This window comes from Myripristis murdjan, chromosome 10, assembly GCF_902150065.1.
Source record: "Myripristis murdjan chromosome 10, fMyrMur1.1, whole genome shotgun sequence".
Taxonomy (NCBI): Eukaryota; Metazoa; Chordata; class Actinopteri; order Holocentriformes; family Holocentridae; genus Myripristis; species Myripristis murdjan.
In genome coordinates, this window is record NC_043989.1 from 7,879,829 (window position 1) to 7,894,449 (window position 14,621).

General features: G+C 42.7%; 1 protein-coding gene across 11 annotated transcripts in view; it reads right to left on the minus strand.

The window, feature by feature from the left end:
• Window positions 1-14,621, minus strand: part of rapgef2b (Rap guanine nucleotide exchange factor 2b) — a 111,721-nt gene that overhangs the window by 8,408 nt on the left and 88,692 nt on the right. For 7 of the 11 annotated variants that reach the window (XM_030061424.1, XM_030061423.1, XM_030061420.1 and 4 more), the window contains 17 exons: window positions 14,105-14,263; window positions 12,849-13,001; window positions 12,423-12,587; window positions 11,336-11,443; window positions 11,032-11,235; window positions 9,399-9,507; window positions 8,814-9,090; window positions 7,897-8,054; window positions 7,480-7,494; window positions 6,512-6,752; window positions 5,974-6,357; window positions 5,495-5,706; window positions 5,043-5,166; window positions 4,572-4,595; window positions 3,087-3,310; window positions 2,204-2,371; window positions 1,189-1,338 (listed from right to left, as the gene is read on the minus strand). In XM_030061424.1, coding sequence (XP_029917284.1) covers window positions 1,189-1,338; window positions 2,204-2,371; window positions 3,087-3,310; window positions 4,572-4,595; window positions 5,043-5,166; window positions 5,495-5,706; window positions 5,974-6,357; window positions 6,512-6,752; window positions 7,480-7,494; window positions 7,897-8,054; window positions 8,814-9,090; window positions 9,399-9,507; window positions 11,032-11,235; window positions 11,336-11,443; window positions 12,423-12,587; window positions 12,849-13,001; window positions 14,105-14,263 — 2,875 coding nt within the window. The remainder of the gene's footprint in view (window positions 1-1,188; window positions 1,339-2,203; window positions 2,372-3,086; window positions 3,311-4,571; window positions 4,596-5,042; window positions 5,167-5,494; window positions 5,707-5,973; window positions 6,358-6,511; window positions 6,753-7,479; window positions 7,495-7,896; window positions 8,055-8,813; window positions 9,091-9,398; window positions 9,508-11,031; window positions 11,236-11,335; window positions 11,444-12,422; window positions 12,588-12,848; window positions 13,002-14,104; window positions 14,264-14,621) is intronic. The other 4 variants (XM_030061422.1, XM_030061416.1, XM_030061426.1 and 1 more) reach the window with 2 other exon arrangements.

Consider the following 14,621-nt stretch of genomic DNA (forward strand, 5'->3'; position numbering starts at 1 on the left):
AGGTGAAGGCCTATTGGTTTCAAACAGAACACCAGGCAAAGGCTCAGCTGCATTAAATAACACCATCAGTTTAAAAACTGATCTAAAATACTATGAAATACTCTCAAAATGCTATGCTCTGTATCCATCATGGTGTGTGACTCAGTCAGCCCCAGGAGTGTAAGGCCATCAGAAGTCCATCACAATAGTGATTCAACATAATATCCAATGATCAGCTAGGTCTTTCCAGGTAAAAGTCCTCTGTTGCACAAATGATGCATTTTACATAAGCATGCAAGCTGGGTAGCACAAAGAAAAGAGTGTGACAAATTTCACCAACAGAAAATCAAAGAGAAAATAGATCAAAGCACCTGTGGCACTATTTGATTGCCAAATGATCTCTGCCAAGTGTGGTGCAAAACCACTGCAGCAATGACTCCCCCACCCCCAAAAAAGGTTCTTGAAGATTACCATTTAAATCACCAGCCTTAAAGCTTAGATTACTCCTACACTGTGTTTATACAACTGACTCCAGGCTGGTCAGTCAGGGGGTTTGAAGTCTAACTGAGTTCTTTCTGCAGCCATGCTGGCTCCAGTTTACCTGTGGCTGCTGTGGATTTACAGGCAAAGGACGCGCTCCCAACGCTGTGGCCTGCTAGTGTATCCCTGTCAGCGAGGCAAAGATGTCACAGGCAGCTCAGTCTGTAGCAATACCTTATGGAGTGGAGCTGTGTGGGAGTCGGGAGGCCAAAGTGGTGCTGCTAGTCTGGGGGAGCCGCTGAAATTTTGTGGCAGGCAGCATTACACAGGAAGTTGCCAGCTTGTCTCCACTTGTGTACACTATGTAGTCACTGCCCTCGTTATCATTTGGAAATCACTGCTAGAGCTATATCTATCTGACTAAAGTCACATAAAGCACCTATACCATTCCGTATGTGGCATTTTTGTTTCACTGCTTAACCTACATGAGTCACTTGTCTAGCAGAATTTGATATGAGACACCTATATGGTCCAGGAAAACAAGGAAAATAAATACTTGGGTTGAGTCTTTTTTCTTAAAACGAGTATCTAGACAGTAGCTCAGCATTCAGTGGTAGAGGCACATTATAAGGTAATACATGTTGGCAACCACCAGATGGTGTCTGCATCACACAAGGACAGAGGGAAGGCACTTGGAGAGGGGTGTCAGAGGGAAGATTATTGGCTTACCCTTCTTGGGCGAGCTCTGGGGGGAAGTGGGAGGGGAGGAGAGCTGGGAGGAGGTGTTGGACACAGTGTCCTCCGGCTGCCGTCGGTGTCGGTCGCTTGCCTCTTCTGACAGGGACAGGATCTTCTTCAGAGACTGGGGGGAACTGGTGCCTGTGGACATTTGCAAGAAAATGAGCAGAATTAGCATTAGCCAGGCTGCCAATCCCTGTGGGATGTTGGGATGCTAGGCTGCATTGTCTGGGTTTCTGCAGCTGCGGGTTGCCAGACAGCCTGTAGGTGGCACCACTGCCATATGGAAGTAAGGAAAGGGAGTGTCATGGTGGCTTCTCTATTGTCTGCAAATAAAGGATGAGGGGAAGAAAATAGGCAATGGTGTCATGTGGCAGAACATTATAATCTGAAAAATGTACACAGGCTTCACGCAATCCATTATAAAATCATTAGACAATGTTAGTATTAACTATGTCATTTGTATTTGATCTGCTTTTACAGGGACAGATTGATTACACACGTTGATTACAATTGCACTGGATCACAGATATTTCATCTTGAGCTCATTTCTATCACCAGTCCCCCATGACATATTTCGTAGTCAAGACTGTGAAATTTGGTGGGATGTGCAATTGACTCATAAAAAGGTCTTTGTGTTGGTGCACATTTTAATTCTTCTGACAATTAAATGTCTGATAATTAAAACAAAATGAAGGCACATTTAATTATGTAGTAATTTCTGTGCACAATTTCTAACTGCCATAAGCTTTTCTAAAGGAAGTCAGCCCACAATTTTTTTTTTTTTTTTTGTTCTCAGTAAAAATAACAATTAAGTAAAAAATATGTGCATTCTCCCATTCTATTTTGGAACTTCAATTTTTTCCCCATATTTCAATACCTTGAAATTGACAAATACCAAAAACCATAACATGGCAAATGTTCTGTTATTTAAAATACAACACTGACTACAAAAAAAAAAAAAAAAAACATTACTCCAGCTCTGAAGCTTTAATATTAATCTTACCAAAAGGAGGCAGATCCTTGACCGGCACTTTCTTTCGGGATGGGTAAAGGGCCACGGCAGGCACCTGGAGGGCCTGGTTGCCTTTGGCCAGCTGGCCTCTCTGTTGGCTGGCAGCTCTGGATACTACCGGAGAAGTGTCTGGTCTTTTCCCACTGGCGTTCTTGGGCACTATGATAAATGAGGACAAGTCAGCAATTTCCCAAGTTAAATTTATATTTTAAATCTTGGTCCTAAAGCTGACGCACATATGTAGAGCAGCTTATGAGCAGGCAGGGAGGGCTTCAGCGTACAGCTACAGGACACATGGTTTTTGATAGGCAATAATGGGCCACTGCAGCTATTTGGCCTCACAGCTGTCCATCAGGGCCATCAGCTACAAGTGTTGAGTGGTTGATTTTTCCGCTGATCCAAAATGATCGTGTCTTTACTTTAAGTTAGCATAGTAGCTTACTGGCACAGTCACAGGCTCAATTCCTGCTTCAGCTAACGTGTCCTTAAGCAAGACACCAAGCCCCCCCTTTCTCTTTCCTGGCTCTGATTGGCTCTCCATGCTTTGATACCTCTGGGATGATCTTTTCATGTATGTGTGTCTCAAGGGATACGGGAAAAAAAAAAAAAAAAAATCCCAATTACAGTACATGTAATATGCAACTGAAGCAGTCCAAACTCTAAATTCTATATTTAAAATATTTACTATTTAAATATTTAATATGCTCTCTGTTTAAAATATTTATGATTTTAAATATTTCAGGAAGGAATTTCTCTGCATCTGAGAGATGTAAAGTCATCACATGCCTCATAAGCACAGTTTTTTTTTTGTTTTTTTTTTAGCAGAATCATGAATGCCTATCTTTTACTTGTGCATATATATAGACCGACTCACATGTGCTGATCGAGGGTTCACACTGTAGCGAGAGCGTCTGCAGGCTCTCTTCGTTAGTCTCCAGGCTGAGGTTAGACAGGTACTGTTTGACCTTCCTGGCCATCTGGGCGTCCTCATAAAGCTTCTTGGCATTCAGGAAGGAGCTGCGCCGCACACGCTTCTTGTGCCCACCGGTCTGGGTGACGTCGAGCACCGCCGCATTGGCACTACCCTGGCTTAGAGACCTGGACGCACACATGCACAGCCACACAGAAATACACACATTTGCAGACAGAACAACACATATGTGCAGGCACACAGGCGCAGACACACATACAGGTACACAAACAGAGAAGGTGGAAGAGGAGCATCATCAATATGCGGCTTAAGGCCAAATATGCATGTGCAAGGTTGTGTTCAAGGATAACAGCATAGGTGGTACTACTGGGCTACGCAGACAGGAAGGTATTTCTACTGAGACATGCAGAGAGCAGCGTTAGGCATTCCTCTGAGCTCCAGAACATTCCAGACATTCCAAACATGGAGGGAGGGAGGGAAGAGTTGGGGGTAGGGGGGTGGTTACTTGTGTCACATGGTGTCATAGTTTACATTTCTGTGGCCTGATTCAGGGTTGGTAGTAGCTAAAGTTGTGTTTGCACATGGTCTCAACTGAATAGTATTCCAAAGACATGAGTAAGTTCTGTATTACTCATTGTGAAATAACAATTGTGCTTATTGGTGACTCTTTATGTCAAAATTCATTTCCGTGTCAAACTCATGCCAGCACAAGACATTTCAAATGAATTCGGAATGACAGTAACTGCCAAAATGTACTATTGTTGTTTGATGTTTCCCAGTAAGTGCTGTCTTTGAACAATGCAACCCCATTTGACCACAAGAATGTAAAGCATGATTTCAAGATTATTAAAAAAAAAAAAAAAAAAAAAACTGCTGTTGAACTTATTTCATGTTAATAACCTTTGACTGTTTCAATATGCAGTTTTAATATGCTGAGGTAACCACAGAGAGTGGCAAAATTCAGAAAAACTGAAATAGCAAACAAACTGTGATCTGCATGCATTTTTGTAAGTAAAACAGCAAATCAAAAATGGTCACCTCTGCCAACATTAAGCTGGGATCTATCATCATTAATACTGGCTGTATGTTCAAGTTTGTATGAATTGGTGTGAAAATGAGGCAGCAATGGAATCGTGTCTAATTTGTGGTATAGTCAGAAATAGTGCTGTGGTGTCACACTTTAAAATGTCATTGCAGAATGTGAAATAGCTCACTGCTGAGTGTATAGCACAGCTGATGTTAGCAAAAATGACCTTTGTTTCATCCTATGCCTTTTGTTGAGGGTCAGGCAGTGTTAGTGGAAGGGGTCAACTCAAACTGGTTAATGGAAACAAGATTTCAGAAATGAAGTAAAGAAGCACGCAAATTGGCAGAAGAAAAGGCCATGGTGCAGGGGGCGCAAAAGGTCATAGGGGTCACGAGACTTACCCTAAGCTTCTCCATTTCTTCTTCCTAGAGGGGGGTGCCATGAACAGAGAAGCATGGGGGCAAAGGGTGGATGAGTACAGAAAGAAAGAGAGAAGGAGACAAGCTTAGGGCAGGAGAGACCACCAAGATCACCAAAGAGAAGCAATTCACCAAAGACCCACGTGAGAGACAGAAGAGAGGAAATCAAGTGGTAACAACACCAGGAGGAGACATTATAGGACAAAGACACACTTTCACAGGAGCACGGTGCACATCTTGTGCCAACGATGTGTATCGGGGAAACAGTTGCCGGGGAAAACGATTGCCAGGGGGAACAGCTGCTTGAGAAAAAGCGTGATGCAGAAATCTTAACGAATCTGTGTGAACTAATCCCACAGAGCTTGGTTAGTCAGTGGAGTGCTGACTGGACCTACAGGGAAGGTGAAGAATTATCAATCTGGAATGTGGTTGCTCTTCTGGGGGGTTCGTTACCTTGTCCGGAACATGAGGGCCGGGTCCATGTTAACGGAGGCCATGCGACCGACATGGCGTATTTCTTTGGCAATCATCCTCAGCTTCTCAAAATTCACTAGGCCATCCACTTTAGAGTCATTGCCTTAAGAGAGCAGAGAGAGAGAGAGAGAGGGAGAGAGAGACAGTGAATGCTACCTGCCTGAAGAGGTCTGAAGAGTTTCAATGTAAAATGACACATCCACCATTTGCACAAAGTGTCAGACGTATCAAATGACTGCCTACATTAAAGTAAAAGCCATTTCTGTGTAACATTTAAATCTCTGGTTATCTTGAGCTGGTGATCTACAAAATGCTACCAAATTGGCAATGCGATCAAACAATGGATAATGGATAGCTTTTTGTGATAAGCCCCTTCATATGTGTGTTCCTGAATTTATTATAGGGTGGATTTGCCCTTTAGTGTCATCTACCTTCGTGCAGGAAGGTGAGGTCCTTCTTGATGACAGGGAACAGGGGGATGATTGGTGGCTGGAGGTTCTGATTGTTGAGGACGTTTCGGTACTTGGCCATGTTTCTTGAGGGGTCGAAGAGGTCCTGCAGATCCCCAAACAGTTTCTCATACTTACTGGGTAGCTTCTCCCATGTCCCCCTCAGTCTGGAGACTGGAGCCAGGTTCAGACCACTGGAGGGAGAACACAGTTTGGTATGTTTCATTTATCAATGACAAAATTGCAGGTGGAGTGATGCAAAGACCTTGACAAGACAAACAAGCGGAGGGTCTTGCCTGAAAATTAACTTAAGGAAGAAAACAAAACAACAATGAAAAAATACTATATAACAGACAATATATACCACTTATTGTCTCAAGGGAACTCATTCTGTAAAGTCAGCACAGAAAACATTGTGTATCATACAACCATGGACAGCAAGCAATATATCCATTTCTTACCTAATGATAGCAAACATGGAGTTGAAGTTCTTGCATTCGCGGCAGTGCAGTGCAATCTTGATGAAGTGCTTAATGGTCTTCATGCGCTTGAGCTGGTTGGGCTCCCGCGTCACCTCTGTGGCCACCCAGAACGTCTCGTGGTTGATAGCCTCCTCGAAGCGCTTGAGGCTGGCCGAACCCGTCTTTGAACGCAGCTTGAACAGGTCGTCGATGTATTCGGTGGGCTCAATAGCGCAGAACAGTTCGAAAGCCCGCATGGAGAGCTGGGTGGCCACCTCCACCGTACTGAGCTGTAACAGGGAGATCTGACCCTCTCGCAGAAGGTCTTGGGCGTCCTCGTCTGAACATAACGTCTCTGTCTCCATGTTGCTCTTCAGGTAGTATCTGGCATTGGAGGAAAATATTTTTGATGTTAAAATGCAGATACTTATGATTGAATATGCATGCCTCTCTCCAAGAAAGGTTAGTGGACAGAAACTAATTACCCTATCAAAAGGAGATGGTAAAAAAATATATATATATTTATACACCGTCTTACCTGCCACTCAGCTGAATCCTATCTGCCAGTTTAGAGAGCTGCTCTGGTAATCGTCTCTGTTTGATGACACCCTCGGGCGTCACGGACACCTCACACAGTGAATAAGCTTCCGGCGCTGCAGTCAGGGCGAACTCCCTGATAGCCTGAGCCACCACCTCCTTGGCCGTGGTGTCCTTTCCTATCATGATGTATCGAGACTGCTGGTCTGCCTTGAAGACTCGTAATACTTGGTCCGACATATCTGGGGAACACACAAAATACACAATGAGGCAAATCTGGATGAGAGCTTATTTCTGTCTGTGTTGCTTTCATTGTGAGGCATGCTGTTTTAACACGAGCTATGCCATTCCAAATCCCCAGCGTTTGCTTGGAGCAAAATACACACCAACATCTTGATGATGTCACCCCGTAACACCTCATTCCCAATGATTTATTAATTAGACCACAAACACACAAGTCGCTCCCTCACCAGATCACATGACCCCAATCACCCTTAGAAAAATATTTATGTGCCACAGAGGACTGAAAGGACAGCAGTCAATGCAATGCTGTTAGCTTAACTCAATCAAAGTTCATAGGCATTTAAAGCAATCATATGCTGGATCTATATCACATCAGAAAAATGCAACATAAATAAATAAATGTTTGATGAATGTTTAAAAAATGCCGGCAGGGTCAAAGGACGTACAGTTTTTGAGCAGCACATAAAAGAGCAGCGTAGAATGACGTTAAACAGAGGTGCTCCCAGCATTGACAAAGACGTGACTGTGCTGTACTCAGTCTAGTTAGATTTAAACCCAAGTTCCTCTGGGTTATACTAATTTAGTTTGTTGCTTTTTCAAGATCACAGTCACTTTAACTCCTTACAGCCTGAGCGGAAACCCATTTTAGGCTTAGAGAAAGCTTGTGAGAGGAGCAGAGGTTAGGCCGGGAGGAAAAGCAGAATCATGGGCAGAGCAGATACTTACTCAGTATGACTGGGGCTGGAAGAACACAAACAATGTGTGATGGATAAGAGTTAATGAACTCAGAAACGTTGACACCATATTTCTACTACTGGTTCTGCATGGCTGACAGTGCAAAGGAACAGATGCCATTCTTTAATGGTATACCATGCAGGCTGAAGAAATGTAATTTGTCATGTTAAGTGGGCCGTTGAACATCACTTTTTTCTTTTGGGAAGGTCCATAGGACAATTTAACTTTATTCTAACTTTATAATGAAGTCAGTCAACACAATTTCATCCAAAATCCAAAAATCCTAATTTTAAGAAAAACGGCAGGATGTAAGATTCAAAATGGACATTTGTTAAAATAGACATTTCTTTCAATGCAACTGCCACCATCTCCCTAGTCTTTGTAACCACACAGCAGTGTAATACACACCAGGCTGGTTGTTGAAGTCGAGGATGCGGTGATGAGACTGCAGTAGGTCTGGGTTTGAGGAGGAGAGATTGCCACTGACAGGCAGAGCTGGTGGGATCTGTTTAGACTGCTTCATCCCCACAATGCTGTCGTCCTGCGACTGGCCCACGCCAACGTCGCTATGGAAACAAGAGGGAGAGTAAAGGAGCGGTATGACAGCAGTTCTATCAACAAAAGGCAGAGGGCGATGTTTGTGTTGGAAACTATGAACATGTCTGGCTCTGCAATCCACACAATGTCGTCCACATAAAACAAACCATCATTTCACACCCTATCTTGTCTGCCATGAGTAATGACAGGCTGATAACTAAATAAAAATAAGAATCTGAGGCCTACACCTAGCATCAGATGATTAAACAACAACCAAAATAACACTTGATGTCACTTGCATGAGGATGCACAATTAGGAAGACACAATTTCAGACTAATATGTGTAAATATGCTTTGAACTGCTCATTTCTTTTGACTTTCTTTATGCTATAATAGTAGCATACGGTGACTTTAGCAGAAACACAAAGTAGCACAAGGCAAAATTTAAAAATATACACTTCTTATCCACCTAAATAAAATGGAGCTGAGCACGAGCTCTGTCCAGAGAAAGCTGAGACACACCAGCATTAGATCTTTTGTTTCTCTCATGTCTTTGCTATCCTTTGGTATAAAATGATAGCAGACAGGCTAGTAAAAACAAGTGCACTGAGTACAGTTTGTTGATGTCATATTGCATTATTTCTGAATTTTGGAAGTCTGAATATTTCAAACACTTACATCTACCTACAATCTAGAGCAGCCAACATACAAAGTTGTCAAGTGCAGCTTTAATAATAGCCAACTGATATATAGACATCTTCTTAGGAAGAAGTTCTTAGGATTATTACTTGTATGGTTTGGGAGGCAGGATGCTGGTGAGCGTCTTGTCAAAGATCTTCTTCAGCTTGTTGCGTCCCCCCACCGTGTTGGCCTTGGCCTTCTTGCTGGCCTTCTCTAGGCCCATAACCTGCTCCACATCCACTGCCAGGTCAGGGATGGAGTAGCGGCTGGCCTTCTTGATGTCCCCGATCTTGGGGAGGTGAGGCGCTCCGTTCTTCCTGTCCTGCTCCTCCTCCCCATCCAAGTCGTGATCATGCTCTGGCCTGGTTAGCAGCTCTTTAAACACTGAGGAGGAGGAAGGAAGAAATAAAGGAAAATGCTAAGGGGATGAGCCGTGTCTTTATTCAACTGTGACAATGAAGTTGTGTCGTGTGCTCATAAAGGCTGTGCAGCCATGATATTTTTTTTTGTAACTGCTGACAAAACCATCACTCATTTTTCCACAACTGTATTTGTTTCAGCATAGGTAATACATTTTGTGGTGAGAGGGCACAATGCAAAAGGCACACAGTGCTATATCTCACAAGGTGAAGGGGTATAAGAACTGCACTTAGGTACATTTGATTGATTGTTTTGGTATCAAAAAGCCTTACCTAAAAGGTTTGTTTTCACAGTTATGGACAGATGGGTATTGTTCTTCAGAATCTCGTTGGCTTTGCTGAGCTGGACATTCTCAAAGTTCTGCCCGTTCACCTCCAAGATCTGCAGAGACAAGGGGAGAAATGTGTCAGGTACCTTTTACCTCTTCGGTCCATAACATGGCTTTGAAAACAAAGGCAGTGGATGTACCACCTGCCTCCTCAACCACAAATACCCTTGCTAGCCTTAGATCAAATGTTGTCACAGCTGTTTCATAAGTGTTTTTTTTTTCAGTCCTGCCTCCTTTACAGGTAGGAGTGGACTGCTTCCACTCCTTCAAAAAAATGACATCCAATCTAAATCTAAATCTACATTCATCCACCGGTCTGTGGGCAAAATGCACCAATGAACTCTGCAACTACTCGATGACATCTGTACTTCAATAGTCACCATATCACACCAAACTGCATATTGGGTCAATGAAGACCTTTATAAAAAAAAAAAAAAAAAAAAATGACCAGTAATGTTCTATATGCAAATCAGTGAACAAAGATACATTACAGAACATTTGGTTGAACATAGGTGAGCAACATGAATTGAGACCACCTCACCCCAAACTTGGCTGCTCACCATTCTCCACTTCATGTTTAGAGGAAAAGGAAGTCACCTTTGACTGCAATGTAAGTACAGGCCTTCCTCTACTGCTGTTAGGCCTGTCATGATCGACCGACAAGTCCAAATGTCTGTTTTGGGATCAGCACTTATTAGTGGGACCCTGTTTGGAGGTCAACACCGAGGGACTACTGCTAACAGACCGATGACAAACCAATTGAGATTCATACTAGAGCTCTGAAATGAATACACCCCGGGTGAATGATGATAGTAAATGAAGCTGTTAAGAAATAACAGGGGTGGGTGGGCAAGAGGGTAAATTCCCAGGATGTCAGATTCCCCACTTCCTTTTGGGAAACAGCTGCAGGGGATGTTTGGAGTCAAGAGGGCTTAACTCGCATCCAGAGACACTCAAGATGGTTTCATGGATTAAGGGACTTTGGTTAAACCCAAGAGGACTACCGGGTGTGAAAATGGAGGAGAAGTCAATTTGCAGGGAGAAAGCCAACGCAGGGTGTCTGCAGCTACTGGAAAGTTCAATCTAAGACCTTTTAAAAGCTTTTTAATGTTTGTTAGAGCAAAATGTAAAACCAATTCCACAACAAAAATGAACATGACACATGAAAAAAAATAGATCAGTTCAAGTACGATCTGTGTGACCAGGGTTATTTCTCACCCACAGAGAAATTAACATTACTGAGACTTCTAAACTTAGAAGACTTAAAGGCTACATTGCACTTACAGAGCCAAAGCAAAATATAGACAATATGTGGGGGTAAATCAGGATAATGAAGATGAAGACAATGTTAAGTGATTGACCAGCAGGCTGGATTGGTGGTTAGTGAATTCCCTAACCACAAAGTCCCTAGGACAGCTGGTGTGTATCTATTAACAGCCTGCACAAAGTGACCTATCCAAGTGTCTTTGAGCAAGACACAAAACCCTCACCTGTTCCCTTATATTTAAAGAACCTTAGTAGGATGCCTACAATGCAATGAAAGTGAAAATGGTGAGAATGAAGATGGATGGTCTTACCTGATCTCCACGCTTAAGGCCAGCCTCTGCTGCCTTGCTCCCCGGCTCCACGGCATCAATGAAGATGCGGAAACCTTTCTCCTGACCTCCAAGAAGGCTAAAGGCCAGTGGAGCCTCCCTGGACGGCTTGGTTAGCGTCACCAGCCGCGGCTTGGCTTTAGCAGCGCATGCTATGTTTAACAGTCTTAAATGCCCGCACATTTTCTGGAAAAAAAAAAGACAAAAACATGAGGGAAATGAAGTAAATGTCTATTTCCCAAATATCAAAAGAAATCTGTGATTTTATTACACTTGTTACACTTACCTCTCTCTCCAGATTGTTTTCAAACTCTTCCAGAAAGTGAGTCATAGCGGGGTCACCCTCAAAATCGTTGAAGTGATTGTTCACCCACAGCAAGACTACCCGTGTAACCTGGAGTGATCACAAGATGGGCAGAGTTCAGCACAAGTCAGCCTACAGTTTGACTGGTTAAAAGACCTCAGATCGTTTTGCTAATACCTTCCAAGGCGTGCTTGTTGTTGTGTTGTGTTCACTATGTTGTGCTAGTGTACATATACTAAATATTCAATGTAAAATGCAAAATGTGCATGATATATTACTATTTTTATATCAGACAGTCCCTCCAGGATTTCATGATGTTGCGTTTGCAAGAATTACCACAAACTCAGGCATCCCCCGCAATAATTGCAAGAGTTTGCATTTTTCACAATCCCCCACAATATTTCCACATAAAATGGCCAAACAGGAAGAATGCTGTGTATGTATATGTGTGTTTGTATGTGTGTGTGTGTGTGTGTGTGTGTGTGTGTGTGTGTGTGTTTGCACAGATGGAGAAAGTGGGATTGGGGGAAGATGCAGACTTGAAAGAGAGAGAGAGAGAGAGAGAGAGAGAGAGAGAGAGAGAGAGAGAGAGAGAGAGAGAGAGAGAGAGAGAGAAGGGGGGGGGGGGGGGGGGGCAGCTTTTAATGTTTTTATTGCCTTATTTTTATTTGTTTATTTATACCGCTTATTAGGTGAGACTAATAGGCTAGAGAAAGAAAAAAATGTCTTTTTTCTACATCTAGTTATTTTCAATAATTTCTGCAAAAATTATAAAAACAAAACAAAACAAAACAAAATACAAAAAGCTGCGGCAAAATCATTTTGAGCTGCAATAATCACAATGAATCCCTAGTGAAACTGACCAGGGGTCAACTCATGGAGTCCACATTAAATTAAAGACATCCTGAGTATGTACATGATATTGCAGTTATTATCAACAGACTCATAACCAAAGTTAAATATACAGAAGTGCATACATCATTTCACTATTTCACTGTGAGCTTTCGCTGTGAGCTCAGACGTCTACAGGCCTACAGAAGTTTCCTGTGGACAGTGTATACGCTCCTACCTTGTCCCTGAGACTTGGGTCGTGGAACCACTCAAGGAGCTTCTTGCCCACGACCATGGGGCTGGAGAGGAAGGTCCTGTATGTCAACAGGAAGTCCTCGATGTAGGTGGGGTCCACCACTGAGTGCTCCTCCACTAGGTGCATGGTGAGGCGCTCCGTTGTGCCCTGGGATTCAACATCATGGTTTTATTGGTTTGAAACAAACTTTTCAATAAATGTGAATGGCTTGCAGAGATCTCTTCAAATATCTCAAGGTAACAACTTTATTTGGTTGGCTGTTGACTGACTGCAAACTCCAGCTGAATGTAGAAAAGTATCACTGCATTTAAGGATTTTGGCCTTAACAGTTTTGTAGTAGACCTGCGCTCACATTAATCAGCTAACGAAATGGACTTTGCAAACAGAAACCGAATCCTGATTTGTCACCTTGATGACGATGTGTCCTTTCCTGGTGCCAGTGCGGTCCAATTCGCGGTGTTCCTTCACCATGACAATCTCTCCTTCCTCCTCCACCTTCTGCATGTTCTTCTCTACCTGGTTGAGGATGCAGCAGTAGTCCTGCTGGGCTATGCACACAAACTGGACAAGACAGGAAAAACCATTCAAAAATCAGTGAGAGGTTTAACTATCTTAACATGCACTGTTTTGTAACAATAGTACATTTAAGATAATGTTTAGTTTTTGGTGGATGCGTTCATCTAAAGTGCGTAAATTCTGAGCAGGTATGGCCCAGGTGGAAATGGATCCCCAAAGTCTACCTGTGCCAGTACTAATCTCTGTATACTGAGTTGCACTGGATTCAGGGCTGAGTGATATGGACAAAATCAAATATCACAATATCATTGATCAAATAGCATTACACTGATATTGTGACAATACTGACTGGATGACTATTGGTATTCTGATAAAACATTTACACACAAGATTTTTGATGGATTTTTTTTTTTTTTTGATAATCACTAGTAATGTGGATTTGATTACCAAGCAGACAGAGGCAGCTTTTAAAATGAACACTTTGGCCATATCATGACATTATGATATCCGTAATCAGTTAACACAGATCAGATGGTTGTTGAAGATTCATGATGCAAAGACTAAGGGTAAAATTACCAAATTGGAAATTGAATCAGTACATCTTATGGCCGCTGACTAAAAAGGAAGTCAATATTAGCAATTAAACTACTACTCCTATTAAGAAAGTATTAAACCAATCACTGTCACTGATGAGGCACCGCCAGTTTTGCAAACTATATTCCCTCTCCTTTAGCCAGGGAGGGCAAAGAGAGGACAGAGCTTCTAGTTTGCAGTATCCTCAGCTGACAGGCCTGGGTTTGTGCAACATACCACTGTCCAGAGTTTAATATCCAGGCTCCTGAGGAACTGCGAGATGATTAAAAGATCAAAACAGTTTCACAGCTTCCACGTTTTTTTTCTGTTTTACACTTTAATCAGTTTGAGCGCATGATGTAAATAATTCTGTCCTGCTCTTTAGATCAGCTGGCGTCTTTAGGGGTAACTTGTTCTTATAATCAAAGTAGGAGTTTCTCACATCCGACACACCATTTGAATGCTTTTGTCCAAAGCAATTTCAACTTGACTGGGCCTCAGTGGGAATTAAAACAAAAACATGCATTTCCCACTGAGCTACCCATTTCCTCTCTGAACTACCCATTAGTTCCTACCTGGCAGTCATCCACCTTGGTCTTCATGACTCCCTTCATGTATTCTTTCTCCATGGTTGGTGACACCCCAAAGCTATTCCCCATACACAGGATCTCTGTCCTGCCCTCAGGGTACGTCACCTCCACTGAGCCATTCAGGATCACCGACCATGAGTCCAGCTGGAGGTGTAACGCATGGTCAGAGCAGTCAGAAATTTGATGGAGGACACAAACAAGAAAACAAACCAAAAGGGGACGATGACAGAAGGAGAAGAGGGAAAAGGAGAAATAATATAACATTAATAATTTCGCAATGCGGATTAAGTTCAGTCTAGCTGCACTCCCAACAGCTGGCATCCCTAACGAGTTAAAATTATTTATCAAAGACAACCATATGCAGTAACTGTAAGGCTACTGCTGCACTAACAGATGGTTTCTGACTGTCCTCAAAGGGATAGAGAGATAGCATGATATTATTATAGTGTTGCATAGCACAACAGAAACTTCAATCACAAGCTGCCACATGGTGAATGCTTTG